This window comes from Daucus carota, chromosome 1 (assembly GCF_001625215.2).
Source record: "Daucus carota subsp. sativus chromosome 1, DH1 v3.0, whole genome shotgun sequence".
Taxonomy (NCBI): Eukaryota; Viridiplantae; Streptophyta; class Magnoliopsida; order Apiales; family Apiaceae; genus Daucus; species Daucus carota.
The window spans coordinates 2665009-2687345 of NC_030381.2; the positions used below are offsets into that span (position 1 = coordinate 2665009).

Sequence of the window (22337 nt, forward strand, 5' to 3'; positions counted from 1 at the left end):
GTGACCTGTGTTTTTTTTTTTAATTTTTTTGGATGTATTTTCACAATTTTAAATTTAAAAATATTATTGAAATATACAGATTATTTTTCGAAAATTTACTTGGTATCTCCAAAAAAATATCTAGATCGCCCTTGGGACAGTACACATAGATAAGTTATCAATTGTCTGCAGCTAAATTTATAACTTAAAAATCTACAATGCTAGATTTATAATTGAAACAAGGCAACAAAATCGGGCTTTGATAAGTTAGCCAAAGAAGAAGAAACTGAGGCCTTTAACATATAAAGAAACTACAGTAATACATGAAGCATATGATATGTATTTACAATATCCATCATTGGCACATTAGGGGGAACTTGTTGGGGAGATACTTCCACAACCCTCTCTGCCTATGCACCAGACTCTGCTTCGGCCTGGAGTTCCCATCACGGAACTTGTTTTGGGTTCATCGCCTGAAGATTCACAATCACTGTACTTGACCATATTTGGTTCACGGAACTGTCCATCAACGATGTTCATCTGATCAATGAGAGAGTGTCTCACGCGCAGACTTGGCATCCTATGATCGGATCTATTAAGGTTTACTCCGGGAAAGTTGCATGTTGTAGCAGGGGAATTTGGATTACTTAATACTTCTTCCTGCAGAATATCTCCTATTCTGGAAAGTATACTGAATGCCAAGTTTGCAAGAACCCGGGAATATGCTTCTAAAATTGAGTGACCAACATCCTGTAACATGTAGACGATAAATAAAAATATTAATGCATGTCTAGCTTCTACATAGCAGACTAATTATAGATGAGAAATGAAGTCTGGTACTGAAGATATGCGTGATACCTTGCCATATTGGACTTTTGTGACGTCGAGGAATGTTTGTGGAAGTTTTGGAAATTTAGTTTTGATTTCCTGTATAAGACTTTCAGTTTGGTTCAATAAGAACTCCGTCTTGTCCATCTCTGATATTGAATCCTTCATCAATGACCATGATGTTCTGACCGGAGATTTATTGTTACAATGTTCTGACATCCTCTCTTTCCACGCAAATGCTGCTGCTTCCAACCTGTTAATGACTTCAAGGGCCCTATGTTCGGATTTCAAGTTGAGGGAATGAAGCACTTCTTGCACTGTGGGTGATTCTGCAGTCAAGTTCCTATAAAGTTCTTCCCCCAGATTTGCCTTCCCGGACTGCAAGTACATATAAATGAAAATTATGACGACTGACGCTGAAAGTTCAAAATTCTTACTACTATGGCTATTGTGTTGGAAACATGAAAGATTTGAGTGTTCATGCCGTAGGAAGTGCCTCCTGGATGATATCAGGAACAGGCATCTCGAGCAAGACATTTTTATTAATTGCTTTTGCAGCCTTGAAAACTTGGTGAACCAATTTGCCCTGGTTTAGCAATTTCTTCCTCTCATAATCTGAGAGCCCTGCCATGGGAACCTGTGGCGAGGGAAGCCACCATCTTATGCTTTGTCTAGCGCCACCACTCCTCCCTTCTGCTCGGCTACCTCCTTCAGCGTACCAAAATTCAGTGTCGACCATTGAATCCAGTGTTTCCTGTCAATTTATATGCATATAATGAGTTGATGCATGATCCCTGTAGGTGATTATTATGATAGGGAAGAGATAGCTTACAATAAGCATGGAGTCCAACTTCTGAAGTGCTGGAAGATTCATATGGATGTCAGCTCGAGCTTTTGGTGTCATTATCTGCTCCAGCAACATCAATATGTTAAAGTTCAGCAAAAATCTTTAAGTATCTATAAAAACAAAATATATACCTCCATGGTATGGCCATCGACGCCATGTTGCTTAGTCGGAACCAACTCAATCATAAAGTTGGTAGGGGATAGCAGCCACTCCATTTCTCTTCGCCATCTATTTTTCTTTTCATCTGGCAGAGGTTCCAGTTTCCACAGCTCCCCAAATACCGATGCTGTAAATTTTGTTCATCATTTTAAGTTGAAAAAAATTACACTACTATCACTTTGTGGTCTGTAGACCTAATGTTTACCTGCAAGATTTGTTATGGCATTCGACAATGCTAAAGCAGTCGAGACCCCCTTTCGTCCTCCTGTAACATCATCACCAAGCAACAGCTTCGCAAACTTTTCTTTCATTGTTTCAACATCCACAGGTTCAACATTATGAGCTGGCTTTTCCTTAGGAAAAATCTTTTGCGTGCAATCAGAGAGTTCTTCATCCAACCGGTGCTCGTCTCTCTTCATCATTGTCCAGTGAGAAGAAAATGATCCTGAAGCATTGGTGCTAGAAGAACAGCTCGAATCATCTTCATCTAGAGAATCAGTTATGCAGCCATCTCCCCTACTAGTTCCGCTATCATTCTCATAAGATTGATTGTTGATAATGCAGCTCTGGAGCCCATTATATGTCACTATACCTGATTGACATCAAAATTCATACTCAAGAATATTACTCAAGTGTAACTTGCACACAAGAGAGTTTCTTGTTTCCATCATAGGACTTATTTAGTTTTATTAAATTACTACCCCGTGCCAAAAAAAATGACCCTATGACATTTTCACGCATTCTACGTGTTCCGGAAAGAAGTGACCCATGTCAAATCCCCAGAGGGAGAATCAATAAATTAGTTTATCTCCAGATAGCATGATTCATGAAGACACAAATTGTCAAACAAGCAAGGAACAGGGAGCACATGCAAATGGAACTGCCATAATATTATTCTTGACTGAACAAGCTACGAAAATATTCGAATAATGTTAAAACAATGAAAACAGTCAGATCAACAATATAAAAATTCTGACACAGCTTCATAGACCTTTTTTTCAGGTTTCAAATTATATTTCATAAAATGGTGACAATAGTTTCAGAAAAAGCAGCAAGAATTTAGAGGGTTTATCTCAAAAATTACTGAATAATCCAATACACAAACAATCTCATCAAATAATAATTTTATCCGATCCCAACATTATGAAACAATATATTTTAAATCTTAGTAAACGAATATAAAATTTCCCATAAACAGTACTTCTATTTGAAACACAATAACAGCATGTGTCTGGTACATGACTCAATGACTAACAAGACTACAAGAGTCAAAATAATGACAATAATTCAGCATACATTGCGGCAGATTCAACTGTGTGTGTGGTACTTAGCAGGAAAAACTGTGTGAAAAGAAGAACTTACTTTCTGGTTGATCAAAATCAAGACTAATCTTCTGGTCTCTGGTACAGCAAGCCAGTCTTCTTCTCATTATCATCATCTTACTTCACTTGGTACTTCACTTCCCAACAATATAAAGTCACCAAATACCTAACAAGAGACTGCGATTATAATGTACACATAATGCAAAAATACCCATGTTTTCAAACTTATCTTAAAAATATGGTCGAAGTTGCAAATGAGATTACAAAACTGGTTGAGAACATTTGATTTTCATATGATTGCACCGTATTTTTGTAAAAAATCCTAAACTTTATTTAAAACTTGTACTTGCATCAATAAAAATAAATGTGGATCATGCACTTTATCTCTTCATTTATTTGGAAGGTTTGGTAACTAGAGATCAGAGTTGTTGAAAATTAAAGGTGGGCCCATCAATGGAAAGGCTAGCAATTCTTTAGAAAATCTAAAAAGGTTGTGCTTTACAGCTTCAAATTTGAAATATACAAATTGCATAACAGAACAAATAAAAATAATTGATGGGTAAATTCATATAAACCATAAATAGTGAGGATTTGGACCTGGCTTTTCACATAAACCAATCACCTTTTCAGAAAAAGTGTAAAGCAAATTGACTATTTCTATCTAAAATGATGCTGTGCAGAACTGGAATTGCATGTAAGACAGTGTCATTTAAAAAATGTAAAAAGTATTTATGTTTATATAGAAACTCTGGAAGAGCACTAAGTGGACTTATAGTCCGGACATTTTTCAGCTTATAAGTTCATATTAAGCAGAAGGAGAACTTAAGTAACTCTGATATGCAGAGTTTCATATAAGCAGGATAGTAATACCCCTTTTTGGTAAACAATTTAAGGATTATTACCAGAAGAAAAAGCTTTTAGTCTTCAACAGGATGAAAGCAAATGCAAAAAAAGAAAAATCAGAAGCAGCTGGTACATAGAAACAAAGAGACCAGAGTTGGATAACATTGAACTTGAAGGTGATCAAAGAATATGGCACAAAAATACAAAATAGACCGTCTCGAGGCGAAACCGTTTTAAGGAGACAGATTTTCTGGACTCGAGATTAGATTAAATCTGACCTCTATTTGTTTTCTCATGAAAGCAAATGGGAAAAAAGGTCTGCAGAATTGGAAAAAAAAAAACATTGATAACAAACAAGAGATCAGAGCTGGATAGCCATGAAGCTGATCAAAGTATATGACACCAAAATACAAAATAGATTGTCTTTATGTATATTTTACTTCTTTCTGCAACAACTCACAACCGACTCAATGGTATCCTTATACAGAATATCGAGAGTTCGAATCTTGCCAGAACGAGAATGAGTATTTAGAAGAACATACCCTTGAATCAACTGGCAGGAACTTGAGTTATGCTGTGGAAAAGGCTGAGTCTTTCTTGAGTGGTGGCATTGTTGATAAGATGCTCTTCAGTCTTCACTTGAGCTGCCAGTCAATGTCAAGTTTCACACACACTTGAGAGAAGAGTTAAAAAAAAAGTGCAGGTGAATCTAATACAAAAAAATATAAGCTCACATTGATTAGTTATGGCAGAGTTGACAGGAATGTGTAGTGATGGCTGATGGGGTAGTTGTGAGGTGTCTTGTGGTTTTATATCAACCTTATAATTTTAAGCCTAATCAAATCTTTTTACCAGGTTTTTTAAATTTGTAAGTTTGTTATGGGGATTCTAATTTCGGTGCTGCATTTGGTAAGGCTCTCACGTAAGGCTCCCTTTTTTGTTATGTGGGACCCAGCTGTACAAAATGTAATTATTGTTCATTTATGTCATTTCATTTACCATTACTGCAGGAGTCATTTACACCTGATTTGTTATAAAATATTTGATGAATTTCAATTAATTTTGAAATAAATATTTTAAAATTTTACTGTTTATATTTTGATTTAATGAAAAAGAAATATTTAACAAATTCAGAATCAGCAGGTTAACTGATTCAAATTTCATTTTTGAAAAAAAATTACAAAGAGAATTATAATGGCAAAAAAAGAGAGCTCTTTACCCGAATTTTCGTGATATTTTGGGCGAGTTTCGGCTGGGATTGTACTGTACCACAACTCCTGCACAGTCGCAGTAATGATACATATGAAACAGTACACTACACGAAACAGAAAAGAAATCAATACACTTGACTGACTTGCTCAGTTCAATCAAAACTTGACTTGATCATTTCATCAACAGAAATTAAATCGCTTTTGCATGATCTGGAACAATAAAACTACGTAAAAGATAAAGAATCCAAAGCAAAACAATTATCAAATTCCCTTGTAAAATTTGTTATTAAAACACTAAAAAATAGAAAATTCAGATTTTTTTTAAAAGATAAAAAATTAAAGTTGATAAAGACCATTTGGCTGTAGGACTTATTTCTAGCGAAAAATATGTAAAATCATATATTTTATACATTATATATTTTTTATTCCGCACGGCCGCTCTACTACCAAGATGACAAAGATACGTAAAACAAGCTACTAAAAAAGCACTAATAGCATCAGAAAGAACTAATCCACCAATTAGAATAATGTAAAATAAAAATATATAAATATGACCCCGGTGACGATGAAAAGGAATGTCGCACTCATGTTATGCGCCAGGAAAGGTGCCGGTGATCGGGAACTGTTTAATTTTCACTTCCACCCCCAAGCAAATAACTTTTTTAAAATAATAACTTTTTTATATATCTTTTAATTAATCATATCAAATATATGTGTCAAAATTAATTGGACAAATATCATTGCGGATTCAATTTTGGATGTGAGAAAATTAAATGTCGATTATTTAATTTAATTTACTTAACTAAGTTATTATTAAAATAGTTATAACTTATAAGCATACATATAGTTTACTACAATATTCTAGTTCGCAGAGGTTGGTTCAGCTGGTTAAAAGAGGAGACTTGTATCATGGTCGCAGGTTTCGAGAAATCGTTACCATCATAGTTGTGAATTTGATTGGAGCGGTTTGTCCCCGGCGCGCCTGGCCCTGGCTCCTATAAATGAAAAACTAGACGTTATGCTAGAAAACAAAAAAGCCCACTTTTGGTAGTGTGCTTCACACTTGATAATGAGAATATTATGGGGGTAGCTTCTTTTCCTTGGTCTTTTTCATGTCAAGAGAATACCAAGTTTCGGAATGGTCTCCCCATGTTACCTTCCACTCTGTTATCAAGATAGTCTGTTTTCTGGACCCTGCCAGGTGTGTGTATTCTGTGTTACCCCGACTCTTCATTTTATCCCGAAGATTCGTGTCGGACACTCGACACTCAGATATGAGTATGGACACTCCGAGACTTATTTTAGGTCAAAAACATGTAAAATTTTCTGGATATTGCCAAGTCCGACACTCAGACACATATCTATGTTAGACATTTTTAACCGAGTCCAGATAAAATAGTATGTATTGCTCCGATATCAAGGACCTGAACATACGCACATATGTAATATTTTGCAAGGGAATGGGCACAGTGCATAATTGGTTTCAGCAATGATATCATCTTCATGACAGATCGCGTAAATCTCTGCTTAAGGTTCTTGATTTATGCAAAGGTCTTGACCCTCACACACTTATGCCAGTCCTGCAAGAGAATAGCACAAGAATCAACACGAGAGCATTGACAACAACAAAGAAGCACAATCTCGTGTAACTAAGCAACTAATATTTATACATTCATTGAAATTACACGCACAAATAGTTTATAATGAATCATCTGACCACTGGCTATGAAATTCTTCCTAAGCCTAAAGGCATGAGTCCAATTGTCCCAGCTCAACCGAGTACTAGTTCATGAATAGCATGTACTACAGAAACCTTGTATTGTCCAATAAAGCTATGTAAGAGTTGGGTGATCAGGTCCAGGTAACTTATCTATACGTTCATGATAATGGGGATTGTGTAGTTGTTATAATCATCCACCAATACCAACAGGTTATTACCTCTGTTGACTGAAATTTATGATCTTGAATATCAATGCCAAATGGAAGACATAACACCTGAGAGTAGACAAAATAGTATGAAAAATTCCCGTATCCAAAAATTTCAAGAACATGGCAGAGAACTGGAAAACTAGGCTGTGCCAACAGATACATCTAAAGCCTATATCACAATACATGGAATTAATATAAGGCGTGACAAGTCCTTGTTGAGCCATCACTGCTAATCATTCCTTTAACATTATTGCGATGTGTGAGGGTCTCATGCTTTCGAGCTCGATGAGCATACAACCAGCTTAGTAGTAGGATCAGTTTGAACTCGAGGAAAACTATGAGAAAATTTTATTTACTTATATGACAAGAAAAGCATTAACAAGCATAAGCATCGAAGATAAGATATGAAAGGACACAAGGATGTGCTCCACAGCCCCACCACTCTAAGAATGGCAACTTCAGAATGATACAGCATAAATGATTAATTACTAGAGTGTTCTCGTAAATCAGCAAATGTTAAATTATTGTAATACAAATTTGAATGTTTCTTTCTCAATATAAATGCTCAACGATTTTGCCAACCTGCCAAGGTCCCATTCTGATGTGGATGTGCATCAACATGAAGAAATCTTACTCCGTATAACAAGTGAGGACTAGATATTTACTTCTGGCACAAAAATACACTTGCTTGTGCGTAACACATGGGCTAAGGCATTCATACCTTTTACCACATTCAAGTCATCTCCCATGTGTGAAGGCATTCACAGCTTAGCCTCATCCAAATTGACTTGGGTACTTGGTACTTGACCTGCATATAACATGTGTTGAGGAATTTAGAAACCTCAAACCTCATCCAAGTCACATAACATGTGTGATAACGAACCTCATATCTCATCCGAACTGACTTGACATACATATAATTTGTAGAAGCATTTACATGCTTATTGTCAATAAAGATTAAACTATTCAACTCGATAGCCGGAATACTTCTGCAGATCAGATTGAAGCTACACAAAAACACTAAATAGTAACCTATCCTTTCTATAATTAGTCTCACATGCAAATAGCATGTCCACTAGCAGGGGCGTAGCTAGTGTATTTACAGCGGGTGATGAGGTCATTGGTGATCTAGTCTAGAATTTTGTCATTTTGGAGCAAATCTATACGACTTTTAAATTTAAAAATCATTAACCAAATTTCTACTGCCACCAACTTATATATCTTAACACTCCAGTAGAAGTCAAAAACGACAATGAGAGACATATTAATGTAGTTTGCAATTGACTGAAAAAAAAATGAATAGTAAATTTATTATCTAAGCTTCAAAACAAATTTAAACATGATACTGAAACAACTGACAGTAGAACAAATATGAACAAATCTAGCAGCAGAAGCAGCGAAATAACAGGGTAATTAAGTAGTATTTCACTTCCAAAAAGAAAATAATGGTCCAACAGGAGAACACCTCAGAAAAATCACTTGAATTACACCAAGCATCATATATTTACCACAGAAATGGATCAAATAGAATAGCAGCTAAAACCAGCAATCATATTCATAAACTTAAAATGTTACAAACAATTAATCCATATACAAGTACCAATTGCATTCCAAACAAGACCAGAGGCATCGAGTCTACACCACACTGCGACCGTCTCTATTTATTTGTTTTTTCCCATCAGCTCCCTATTATAGATTCTGAACTACTTCCTATTATCCCTATAATGAATTCACACAAATTTCTCAAATCAAAACACCAAGCAAGCTCGAAAGTACAGAATACAATGCGAAATCCTATTAGCTTTCTTATACCTTAGCACATCTCTACTATATTCCGAAGAGGCGAAGATACTATGAACTAAATCCATCTTAAATTGTTCAAACAAACTAAATCGAAACGAAACAATCATACATCTCCAAAAGCACCTAATAACAAACAAATTAACATTAACAAACATAATCGAGATCTATATTTATAAACATATCTCTATCAGCTGATGCAGATCCAAACAAAGATCAATTACACAAATAACACCAATTCACAAACAATTAAATCAAATTTCAACAACTAATCATCAAAACTAATACATTAAAAATACAAATTGATCTTCACGGCTCGCCGATTCACAGACTCGCAGCGCTCTCCGATTCAATTGATGCAAAACGGGACCACACAAACATATGTATACACGAATATATGTATGTATAGGTGTGTGTAACATGGTCCCGACCTGCACCAAGCGAATTAGAGAACGCCGCAACACAAATTTCTCAAGCAACTGAGATTATATACATACAGAAATTTGTATGTATAGATCGATGTGTGTAGATTAAGATAGATATGCAGAGAGAAGGAGAAGATAGATGGATATATATAGCTGGGAATACCGAATAACCTACAGACACGTGGCGGTGGTGAAACTAGTTGTGCTGTACTGCTGTTAATCTGTTATGTTGGTTTATAACCAAGCAGTTAAAAATCGTCTTCCACTGCCGGTAAAAAAAAAGAGTTTGAACGTAGAAAATTTGAAATCAAAAAATTATTAGATAATTATTTATTTATATATTTTAAATTATAATAAAAAATTAATATTTTTGGTGAGATTTGATTGTAAAATCTATCATAACTACACATAAAGTTGGAAAATATTATTTTTCAAGAATATAAAATGACCTTCTTTTCTTTTCTGTTTTTGATAAAAAGAAATCAATTCATTAATTAAAAGTCATACGGCATCTACAAATACAATCGAAATTGGACAGACGCCGGAAAATATCGCGGTTGAATCCTTCCTTCTTAGAGAGGCAACTAAGCTATTTGAAGATGATTTGAATATATACACTTGTTTCCATCTGATTGGTTTTCACTCGAATGTTCTGAACAATCGACCATAGATGCGATCTCATAATAACCTTCAAACCTGAATCAAACCCATAAAAACCATAAAAATCATGCCGATCTATAACCTCGGTCATGGAGAATATCAAAACACACCAAAACAAAACAAATCAACTCTCACAAGAAGGAGAGACTAACAAAACCCAAATAAATTGGGAACTTATTGAATGAAAAATAAGATTTCAAAACAAGAAAATAGAAAAAAGAAGAATTCGGGGCTTTCCACCGGTGGAAACCGATGGAAGCCCCTTCAAAAATCACTGATAGAGGCTAGGGTTTTGAGGGAGAGTGAGAGATAGAGAGAAAGAGGGTGTTTTATATTTCCTGCCCGTATAATGACCTTCTTTTTTTGAAAATTATTTTTAAAATACTGTTTATCCATTAAACAGTTTTATACCTGATTTACAGTTTTAAGAAATGATATTTTTTTTTAATGTAGAAATCGTAGCCGCTACCCTAAAAAAGAAAAAAATGATATTATTGTTGCCAGCTAAAAATGAAATAATTTAGATCAAAATTAAGGTGTCTGTCATTTACAAGTATGTGTGATCTTGATGAGGCAAACATACTGTAGTTTTTCTTCTTTATATTTTTCCACCACCTGTTTTACGGTTCATGTATTGCAGAAAGTATGTATTAAGCGTTTCTAGTTTTCCTTTAACTTTAGGAAAGTAATATACCAAATCCTTTCTTGACAACTACCATTGAGAAGAACCAAACAAAATTTGCAATGCAGGACAAATTACAAACAGGGAGAGGGATTCGAACTTGGTACCTATTCGTAAGATTATGCATAAACCTTGAGTTAGTTTTCTGTTTATGCTTCATATATAAATCTCTTGAAGGGCGTTTAGATCGTGAGTCTAAATGAGAATTGGGAACGAGAATGAGAATGAGAGGTATGAGAATGGGTATGCTAAGAGGAGTGTAACTGTGTAAAGAATGATTTACCTTTCAAGTGAGATCGGTTTTTCCATTTCATATCACCAAATTGCTAATCCAAACACCAAATCTCAGATTCCAATTTCCATTAATCGGTTTTATTAATCATGAACCAAACACTTTCTCGATGTGTACCGTTTATGCTCTTGGTTTGCCTTAGGCTACATATTAAGATGTTAATCTTAAAATCATCACTAGCAGGCACAACCGAGATGCAGTCCCGGATAACCTTCAAAAATTTGAAAAAAAATTTATTTTATATATCATGACTTTTAGTTAAAAGTCGGTACAAGAATTGACTTCGAATCCGGGCTAGTTTACAAATTTTAACATTCTATTTTCCGGACCCGATTTTTTCAAAATTCTAGTTCCGTCTCTGCCACATGTCATCAACTTCAGTGTTTTACACCATAGCTAATAAAAGTTTACAACTTTCATGCTTTGGAGTATCGTTATTTTAAGCCGATTTAATGAAAAACCTAATCCAAATAAGGTGCAAATGCGAAAAATGTGGGAGCAAAAGGTATATTCTTTGCCATGGGGCAGAGGAAATTATATTAAGAGAGCTAAAGAAAAAGGTTCATACACTATAGCCTTGTTATTTTATTCTTCTGATCTTTTCTCCAGCACAAACAAAACAAACTCCTCTACTTCCCCAATGGCTAAGCCTGCATTAGGCCCTGAACGTGGAACCAATCCCGTGATCTGGTTTGCTGCAATAATCTTAGCCATTGTCGCGGTTGCAGTGATAACCATCGGTCTTTTTGTGATCATAAGTTACCTGGTGATCCATCCGACGACTCCCTCCATCAGCGTCTCGTATGCTAATTTGGATAAATTTGATTATGATCAGCTTGGGATGCTCGATGTGCAGGTCAGAGTAGTTGTTAAGGCCAAGAATGGGAATATTAAAAATCATGTTCGTTTTTACGGACTAGAGTTGGTCCTCGCCTTGCACGGGTTACAAATGGCGAAGCTCGTAAATGAGCCATTTGATGTGAAGAAAAATGACTCTGTTGAGTTTCTTTATGTAGTGAAGTCTAACAAAATTCCGTTAAGGAGTGTTTATCGCGATTATGTGCAATCGTCGTTGATGAAAAATTTGGTATCGTTGGAGTTGAAGGGAACGACGAAGACTAGGTGGAAAGTTTGGGTTGTTGATTCGGTTAAAATTACGTTACATATGGATTGTGACCTGCATTTCGTTGTTCCGAATGGGAGTTTGAGTACCGGGTCACGTTGCAGTTCCAAATCCTCGTAAGTGGTCATCGTTCCTGTCAAAATATTTTTCGATTTTTCGACATCGATATGATCCTTGTATAGAGGAAGAGGTAAATAAGTACAAAGTTTTTAGTTGTAATTTGTTGTTAGGAATTTAGCAACTTTTACTGACATGAAGATTATAAAGAACTTGAGCTACATGAGATGTGAATTATATTGAGGAAAAGAATATTCACAATACCTCTTTAATTGTAAGATACGAACATTTTATTTGCGTGTTTGCAAGTTTAGTTATGTTCTAGGCCCTATAAGATCATATGTTGAGGCTAAGCCAACAGGCCCATTTAATAATGAGCTTTAGCCATCAGGCCCGTCAATTATATGGGCCATGTGTACATGAGTGCTATAAATCAACTCACGGGTCCAGTATTCGCACACTATACAAGCATGGATAATCTATAGAGGTAATTTCCAACTTTTAATTGTGTCCATACTGAAAAGCGATTGATGCAATCAATTTTTCAATAATTTTTCCGTTAAAAGTTTTAACCCAAAATATAATGATCATTTCTAAATTTTGCAATTTTATAATCATAATTTTGACATTAATTATTATCAATGTAATTTATATTCTCATCTATCATGTGAGTCTTGATCTTGTAGCACTCGATCAAATTAAGATATTATTATTTAGCTAAAATATAAAAGTAATATACTATCCTAATTTCAATTTTAATTAACTTTTTAAAATAATGTACATATTATTTTTCCCCACACATTGTATGCCCCAGTCGGTGGCGAATACATAATTTCATAGAGTTTAGTTATTATTACGAAAATCTTAAATATTGATAATTGTCGATGTCAACGAGTGTTTAAATTCTGTGTCCCTGCTCGATCCGGCTGTAGCTCTAGTCAGAAATTAACGAGGCAATTTTTTCGGCCAACAAAAACCGACAATCCGATTTTTAAAGCTTAATACACATGCAAGTTCCTCTTTATTTCTTAATTAATTCAACACTTTAAAAAATGCTATTATTAGCACAACGTGATCCCATTCCACCAATTAAGTAAAACACAAATGTAAATCACAAGCAAATCCCCCATTAATCGAAGACACAAATCATTAACAAATTAATTTCAATACAATCCCAAGCCCCTCACGTTCCGTACCGAAACTAGTGCTCGGTATCGTCTCGTGCTCGCTACATGCACTTTGTATCGGCCTTGGCGCAACAATAAGATAATCACGGGATTAATTAACTCAAATTGACTTAAAACGATTATAATCATAATTAAGTCGCAAACAAGCTGTCGAGCTATTTTTTAAGCTTTTCTGACTTTTTTATATTTTTTATTTTAATTATTGTTACGAAGGTACCTTGTATGTACGTAAAAGCATGTGCTGTATTAGTTAGACTACGCACGTGTGCTGACTGGCCATGCAGTATACGTACAGTTTTAAAATACATATGGGCTATAGAGCTAGGTGATTTTATATGGAGAACCAGCTAGCTAGCATGAGCTTAACTGTAAAGTCAGAGAATGATTTGCTAGAAAAAAAGATCGCATAAAGTTTCGGTATGTGACAAACTACTGATGTAACAAATTTTAAACATTTTCGAAAAATCGAGAATCAGAACTAATTAGTACCCCTTGCTGATTTATAACTTGGATTTTTGTTCTGATAAATTGTATTTTTTAATCAAATCGGAGTTTAATAAATAAATCAGTAAAATATATTTTAAAAAAGTAATTAGGAAATTTTCAAAACACTAAATTTAAGTTATTATTATGAAGATTTTACTTTTATTATTATGATTTTCCAGAACTACTTAATTATTTATTTTACAAAGCTTTTGAAATAAATAATATAAAATCGATCACTTGTTAGAATCCCGAAAATAAGCCCAATAATTATATATGTAAGATGGTGGTATATTGACCTCTTTTTTTCCTTTTCTTTTCTTTTTATGTGTCCTTTGATCGCATGCAGTGGTGTAGGAGTCAAAGCTGGCTATTAACTAAAGTGAAGCTCTTCCAACTCTCTAAGAACAAGGTCATTAGTTCAAATCAATCTCAAATCAATCATAATCCATCCACGTTTGAATTAGTTGATTATTATGCTAATTTTTATTCTCCTAAAAATTATTTAAAAATTAAGTTAATGATTTGTTATTTATATTTATCATTTAACATCAACCGAGACATAATATCGAACTATTTCATTAACAATTCAACATCAACCGATACATAATATATATATGTATCTTATAATTTTTTTTCATTATGACATGAATCAAGACAAAATATCAAACTATTTCACACGTAGGAACATGGCATATCATAAATTTCGGTCATAATAAGTTTGTTTGGTTTTAATGATAGAGGTCAATTCGGTTATCTATTGCATCACTACAAAAAGTAGCTTTGCAGTTGTATTCCACCAAAGAATTTCAATCACTCACCCAAAAATCAAAAGTAGGGCACCCATCTGCTCTTCTGTCTCTCAATCTTTCCGTATTGTGCATGCAGTTTTCAAATCTCTTTCCATGATTCCATGCCATCCCATCCCATCCCATATTGTCGCAATAAAAATCTAATTAAATTCCACAAAACTATTCAATAAAAGAGAGGGTGTTGCTTAGAAACTGGTGGTGTGCCCATAATGTAGCAAGCTAGTAGCTGATTAATGTGGTGTAATGTGGGGGATACAATATGGGAGGCATTTATGTAAGTTCGGTCTTGAGACAAAACACCAACAAGCTTTTGCTTGCATCACAATTGATCAACAATGGATATCAACTTGCCTTTTGTTTCTGGTTTTATTTATTGGCAAACTGCTAGAGACTACCCCTGGTATTGTTTGGCCCATAGGAACCCTCTCCAACCTCCTTTACATACACATGCATACACAAATGACAAATCTTCTCGGGTTTGTCGATTCGATCTAAACTGGATAATATCATATTAATACAGGATTAAGAGACGTTTCTTGATCAATAAAAACGATCCTTTATGATGAGCATTTTTTTAAAGTGTTTATATATATAATAACTTTTGTTTTTGAAAAAATCGGTCATTTATCATGATATCAAAGAATTGGATTTTAACTTATCGTAATTTGTCATAAACACTAATGCAAGATTGACGTTCATGATTTCATCTTTGATCTAATGTAAACTTTCTCATAATATATTATAAACACGATGATAGGATGGATGCTTGTAATTCACTCTTAATTCGACCAAAAAAATAGATGAAAATATTTAAAAAAATATATTTTTGATGATAACTCTTTCCTACCACAGTGTTCTCGCATTAAAACGTGAATATGCTTCGTTCATAGTCAAAGCTATCAACATAAGATGGTTTCATTCATGCTCTCCCGTGCATAGTAATGCTTACAGAGTAATAGTAGTGAAATATAGTCTACATGCATATAAGTTGAATGTGATTAGTTACACATGTATGTAGCTACAGACAAGATCCAATTTTGTTGAAACAAGTACATGAGTGGGATGATGTCACTTCTTTCTTTGCATTCATAATTGTGCAAAGTGGGTGACGTCATATTCTGGAAAAAGAAAAATGAACTTTATACATTATTTTTTCAAAAATAAGGGAATAAAATCTTGTTTTTAATCATGATTTCTTTGTTTGCATGACACGTGTGAAAGCTATTTGAGTTTTGGAGCCGGCTAGATACTGATAAATTTGTCATTTGCCATGTTTACAGAGTTTTACTGGTGGTTAATTTTTTAAGTGAATCACGATCCACTATCGAGCGAATTAGAGTTCTTTGCAGCGCAGTGTATGAGTCATCACGGTCGCAGTAAATAAAAATGGACCTCGTGGTGACGAGGCCACACCATCGATTTTGTCTTGTTTCATTGTAAGATCGACACATCGTGACAAATAATGACAATCACAATTACAGTCAATTTTATCTTATTTTTTTATATGATCGGTTTTGTCATGTCCTTTTGTTCTCAATATATTGCACACCTTCGCTAAAATAAATAATTCTTTAGCATTTGATTATGAATCCCGCCAAAAAAGAAAAGAAAATATCGAATCACACTCATCAAAAAATGGAAGAATCTGAAAACTTTTTCTTATTGAAGAAACTTTGGTTGTCACTTTTTAAAATACCACCGCGCCAAATGACACGAGGTGGCCATCGCATTCAAAATTTTCTGATACCTGGATTGTGGTCTGATTATTCTTGGACAAAAGAGGCAATATTTTATTTTAACCACTATTCACAATTTGACACTTAAAATCCACTTTCAGCAACAAAAAAGAAAAGGTCCCTATGCACTATTATCATACATTATCATATCCTTCGCATTTATTTTTTAATTTGATTTTATTAATCAAACTGATCGAATATTAAGCTCAAATAATAATCTATATCGAGATATTTGTATAAATTAAAATTGAATCTAAGAACAATTATATTTTTACGATATTAAACTTTTAATAATATTATAATTTACATTATTATTATATAATATAAATATTATTAACATAAAAGTAACACATTTTGTTCCGTTTTTCCTACCCATCTGTCAAAATTCATTTTAATTCAATTATAACAAATATGTTGATTGTCACAAATTTTTTTATTGTTTAAAAAAATTAATTTAATATATAACTTACTATATTAATGACATGTGGACGATTTTTCAGATAAAAGAATAAAAAACATAAGAGTAATACAAATAGAACGGAGCGATTAAAATGATAAAAAATAAGTGAGACGTGAGCAATATTTTATTGCACCTTTCGAAAAGCAAAAAACAAAATTATGGTGCCAGTGCACAATTTAAACTTAAACCCCACTAAATCTACATAGTGTTATATAGCCACAAATGACTACTAATTAAATATTAAACATTAGTGGTAATCAACTTTCTTAATTTTTGGGCGAGGAGATTTAGTTGATCTAGATTCGTTAATCTTTTAAGGTAATAAACAAAGTGTCCGTTAACACTTGTATGTTTATGTAGGATTGATGTTAGAACCTTACTTGCTTATGATAAAGCGACGGCCTTTTTTATTTATCAATCGTTTTTCATAAACCGTGCAATATCATTTTGACAATTTTAATATATATTTTGGGTTAATTATCAAACTCATCACTCAAGTGGACAAATGGTATCAACTTCATCACTGATCTCCACGGGGTCTCAAGTTGCTCACTAAACTCATCGCTTAATGGTATCAAACTCATCACTGCCGTTAATGGTTTCTTTCATTTGAAAGAAACTTAATGGTTTCTTTCATTTTAAATTATATACTTAATGGTTTCTTTCATTTGTTTTTCTTCGGTCTTTTTTATTAATGTGCCACGTCAACCGCCAATCTGTCACTCCGTCTAACCTCCGTTACTTTTTTTTAACGGCAGTGATGAGTTTGATACCATTAAGCGAGTTTAGTGAGCAACTTGAGACCCCGTGGAGATCAGTGATGAAGTTGATACTATTTGTCCACTTCGGTGATGAGTTTGATAATTAACCCTTATTTTGGGAAGATAGTATATTTGGAATATCTTTATGGTCAATTGCAACAAGTGTTATGAGTTCTTTTTGGGAGGAAAAGTTGTAATCGTGATTCTTTTGGCCTACATGTCGTTAATATATTTTGTGGTAATCATATATTTGGATTCAAAGCAATAGTTGGAACTATCTTTATTCAGCATCTTGGATTTTCCTTTATGAGAGATAGATAAAAAGAGATAAATTATATTGAGGGAATAAAGAGGTTTGTTATTTAAAAAAGATTACCATCTAGTCATCAAATTGTACAAATGAGATATGAAAAACTAAATTAAATGATAAAACTTTATTGTTCTATTTATTTATAAAATTTAAAATTAAAATCCTGAAAATAAGTAAGAAAAAGAAGAAAAACATATTCTCTATCAAAACCCTAATGAGAGTCGGCCCCCATTCATAATTATCATATATCCTTCACCGTCCCCTTCTTCCATCAAAACCACATCCATCTCATCCATCCTCTCATCCCGGTTCTTCCATTTCTATATCTTTAATTTCTATTATAATAATTTTCAATAAAATCGAGATCTAAATCCTTTTGGGTGTGATCTTGTTACCGTACCCATCTTTTTGGGTTGTTGATTGTCCCCAATTTTCGGGTTTATGTCTTGTTGCATTTTTGTTTCGTTGTCATGTTGCGTGAAGAATGATTTATACGGTGTATTGAAAAATCTGGACAACCCGCTTCAAATCTGGAATTGTAGTACTTATCGCGAGAGTTCACCTCGCACAACAAAAGATTGTTCAATATATGGGGCATCTATACCCCCAACCTCAGTTGTTGTAACTGATGGATATGAACACTAGTCTATCACTGGTTTTTTATGTGCGCAGGTCAATTGTGATTCTACTATAATTTTTCAGTGATGTTGGTGTCGACTGGATTGCTCCAGAAACTTTTGTAATCATTTTTATTATCAAGAATATTTATATTCTATCTGTTAAGCAATCTGAAAACAAAGCGGCTATTTGTTTCGCTTGATTTTTGTTTCACAATCAAGTTGTAGTTGTCAGTTTGGGGGTTTGTCCCGACTGTGTTTATATATTTTATGTTCAATAAAATCTTATTGTTCGTCAAAAAAAAAACATAAGTAGTTGAATGTAACACAATGTATGTATAAAAGTTATATTTTATTCATCCTCTTTCACATGCCCTTTCTAAAAACCACTCATCTTAAAAAGTATTTTTTTTAATATCTAATAAATACAGCGAATTAAATTAAGTTGGATGTATATATATATATTAGTCATATATTAAAAATTATATTTGAAGAGTATTTCATAAAAATATTAAAAGGCAAATTTGAAAAGTGAATGACGCTAATATTCAACAACAAATCTTTTCAGTTTCAAAAAGAAAATATAGAAGGGGACAATGTGATTTTATATATGTATATATAATAACATATAGAAAAGAATTATTTAAAATGGTTGGCTAAAATCGTTTATATAAAATCAATATTGATAAAAGAAATGCTGACAAGCATATTTACCAGTAAATCTCACAGCATATTATTCTGATTCGGAATCAATAATTTTTTTACTAAATAACTTCAGTATTTGTAAATTATCATTTAAAAAAAATTATTATTTAAACTATTCAACAGAAATAATAACTTAATAGCTAAACAAGCGATTTTTGAAAATTTCATCTTCCTTCTTCTGCTCTCGAACTCTATGTGTACTCTAACAGCATTTCCATTTGTTTAAGAGAAACTGAAGCTTTATGTTTCAAATTGAGAATGCTAACTTATTTTTTAAAGCAAGAGAATGCTTATTTTTTGTTTCAAATTGAGAATGCTAACTTTTTTTCTCGGAACTTCTGCTTTTTTATTAAATATTTTATTAATTTATTTATTTCTCATTTTTAATCCCAATATCATTATTTTTAAATTCATCCAAACAGCTTCAACATTCCACACATCATTAAACTGACTTTATTTGGATTTGGATTCTAGCTAGCATTAGTTTTTCCTACTTTCTGGTTGATCTGGATTCTGGTAATTTCCGGAACGAGTTTCTTGCTAGCTGTATTGACACGACATCTCGAAATCCATAAAAGCAAGAAAAAGCGTTGGATGCATGAGTTGTTGTGGTCGAACCTTTTCATATTAAATCACAAAAAACAAAAATTAGACATGCAGATGATAATAATAAGAGGCCCATCCTATACAGCAGCGTCCTGCTCTTATCTGTGTAATTTGCCGCGCCAAAAACACGGTATCTACCTAGCTACTTATATTGATGCTGAGTTACATGCAATTATGCAAGTAGTATGCAACTAGCTGTTTTTGTTAGCTCGCAGCTTGCAAAGGCCTCGTGTGTATTCTACGAAGTTCTGAAATTCGGAAATGGACTTTATTCGTAAATTTGGTGGAGTGCGGCCAAAAATTGATATGCTGTTATTAATAATATTGGTAAAAAAAATGATGTCATTGAAATAAGACAGATTGTTTTGTAATATTTTGTTATCTGCATATTTTAAGTTATATAAAAAAAATATTTTTAATGAAATTTGATAGTAAAACTTAAAACTTTTCCATGGAAAAACTGAAAAGTTATTTTTTTTCCAAAAGTATAGGGTGGTTTTTTCCTCTAAAAAAGACTTTTGAGCCCCTCTATTTTTATGTTTATCAAATAATTTTACATTTGTTTTCAGTAAAAAAATTATTATGAGAGAGAGAGAGAGAGCAAACGGAACTTTGACTTGTTTTAATTTCATCCGCTTGATCTCCGACTTTTGAATATTCGGCCAAACAACTAATTTTATGATCTTCATATTCAAATGAAGGAAACAAATTTAACAAAAATAAGAAAAATGAGCGGCATTATTGGCATTATTAGTTTATTTATTTACAATTCAGAGATTGCAAAAAAAAGAAGAAAAAGAATGGTTCAACATATATTGCCACAAGCTGAAGGTGTATTCAATTTGTACTAAAAAAATCAATCATGAAATTCGAGTGTATTCAATTCGGATTTTAAATAATGTAACTGAATTTTGGGATATTCAATCAAGATTTTAAATTATGTTACAAAATCTGGTGATGTCCAATCAAGATTTTAAAATATTAAATTATGCTTTAAATTTGATTATATCTAATTGAGATAGCTTAAAATTCATTTAAATCTGATGGTATTCAAATATCGATGGACTTCATAACATGATGAATTTTGTAAAATTATTAAGTGTATTTTAAATTTTTTGAAATTTCATCAAAATTTATAAGATTTTAAAACATTTTATTTAAATCTTAAAATATATATATCAATTCTAAAATATGATATAATCCATTATAATTCATAGACCGGAAATAATCTATTAAAATTTCAGTCAAACATACTCCTTAAATGTCGAAAGGTTTCAATTTCCATAGCTCCTTCAGATTGCCCTTGTCCAAAGTTTCGCAATGTCGAAATGTGTATTATGCTTGAATATGTGGTTTAAGAATGCTATAACTGTATAACAATTTAATAATGTTGTTATATATATAATTAACGACTTTGAAATAATGGACGAACTGAACACGTGGATTGTTCTTCGCACGATCTTTTGCAAGAAAAATTCAGAAATAAACAAATGAATTGCGCGTGTTGTTCACACATATGCAATTTAATTTTTTTTAATCATTTCTTCATTTCAATTTTTAAATCAATTTTATAATAAAATACGGATGGATAGTGGTTGGTTCACACTTTTGTGGTATCATGATGGGTTCTGCAAATAAATATATAACATTCCCTAAATATTTAATTCAAAATAATAATTTATAAATCTGAAATTTTTCTAATTAAGTCTACGTTTTTATATAAGGAAACACGATAGGACCATAATTCCCTGAGCGTTGTTCGTTATACATTGTATACTAGCCTTTAACCCGTGCGAAGCACGGGCGGTATATAGTTCGTAATTTATTATTTATAATTTAAATTTTAACATCATTTTATTAGTATTTTAGTATAAATGGATTGAATTTTAATTAATTTATATTATTCAACTGACTATATTTTCTCCCGATTATTTGGAAATTGACAAACCCTAATATATATATATATATATATATATATATATATATATATATTTATATATATATCACAGGATTGTAGTACATTTAATCCGAATTTAGTATACGTAGATATAAAAATAAAAAAAGTCAAAAAATTCAAATCTTTTACAAACATAGCCGATCGTGTAATACCTTTGAAAGATTCAGTAAATCAATCGAATTTGAACGTAATTTTGTAATTTTGATTTTTTTTTACAATAATAACCTTTAAGATTAGAGTTAGAAAAGGTTATGTAAATGCTCGTTTTTATATTGAGATAGAACACGTTATTCAAAATTGTATATTTATAATTTTATTTATAAGATAATTATAAATTTTTTAATAAAATATTATATGATAATGGATTGTTATGAGTGTTTTTAGTATCTAACAATATAATACTAATAGACTCCACATTTGTAGACTTGTAGTATCAAAAGGAGAGTACGAAACTAAAAAATATAACTAAAATCTTGGATTAAAAATTATAATCATGTTGGCTGATTATAGTATAGTATAGATACGCTTAGTTGCAATAAAGAAATC

General features: G+C 32.6%; 2 protein-coding genes and 1 long non-coding RNA gene across 5 annotated transcripts; 1 reads left to right on the plus strand and 2 right to left on the minus strand.

The window, feature by feature from the left end:
- Positions 1-184: 184 nt before the first annotated feature.
- LOC108205404 (rop guanine nucleotide exchange factor 14) lies at positions 185-4847 on the minus strand. 3 transcript variants are annotated; one of them, XM_017375350.2, is made up of 9 exons: positions 4713-4847; positions 4521-4622; positions 3176-3301; positions 2019-2405; positions 1786-1940; positions 1640-1714; positions 1292-1561; positions 838-1185; positions 185-729 (listed from the first exon to the last, which is right to left on the minus strand). In XM_017375350.2, exons 3-9 carry the CDS (start codon positions 3249-3251, stop codon positions 346-348), a joined length of 1695 nt encoding a protein of 564 aa, XP_017230839.1. In that variant the 5' UTR covers positions 3252-3301; positions 4521-4622; positions 4713-4847; the 3' UTR covers positions 185-345. The 3 variants fall into 3 exon arrangements, with proteins under 3 accessions (XP_017230839.1, XP_017230847.1, XP_063946201.1); XM_017375358.2 differs by lacking the exon at positions 4713-4847 and having other exon boundaries at positions 4521-4686; XM_064090131.1 differs by lacking the exons at positions 4521-4622; positions 4713-4847 and having other exon boundaries at positions 3176-3881.
- A 1156-nt stretch (positions 4848-6003) lies between these two features.
- LOC135151579 (uncharacterized) lies at positions 6004-9460 on the minus strand. Its single transcript, XR_010290211.1, has 3 exons — positions 7840-9460; positions 7128-7184; positions 6004-6769 (listed from the first exon to the last, which is right to left on the minus strand). It is a non-coding gene; the product is annotated as an uncharacterized LOC135151579 (long non-coding RNA).
- A 2007-nt stretch (positions 9461-11467) lies between these two features.
- Positions 11468-12220, plus strand: LOC108216141 (uncharacterized). Its single transcript, XM_017388825.1, has one exon. It carries the CDS (start codon positions 11468-11470, stop codon positions 12218-12220), a length of 753 nt encoding a protein of 250 aa, XP_017244314.1.
- The last annotated feature ends 10117 nt before the right edge of the window (positions 12221-22337 follow it).

Coding starts and splice junctions, on each gene's coding strand:
- LOC108205404 (XM_017375350.2), bottom strand. CDS start 3,251: ATGATGATAATGAGAAGAAGACTGGCTTGCTGTACCAGAGACCAGAAG. Junction 1,715..1,785: donor TCGATGGCCATACCATGGAG/GTATATATTTTG, acceptor TTGCTGGAGCAG/ATAATGACACCAAAAGCTCG. Junction 1,186..1,291: donor TCCAGGAGGCACTTCCTACG/GCATGAACACTC, acceptor ATGTACTTGCAG/TCCGGGAAGGCAAATCTGGG.
- LOC108216141 (XM_017388825.1), top strand. CDS start 11,468: ATGTGGGAGCAAAAGGTATATTCTTTGCCATGGGGCAGAGGAAATTAT.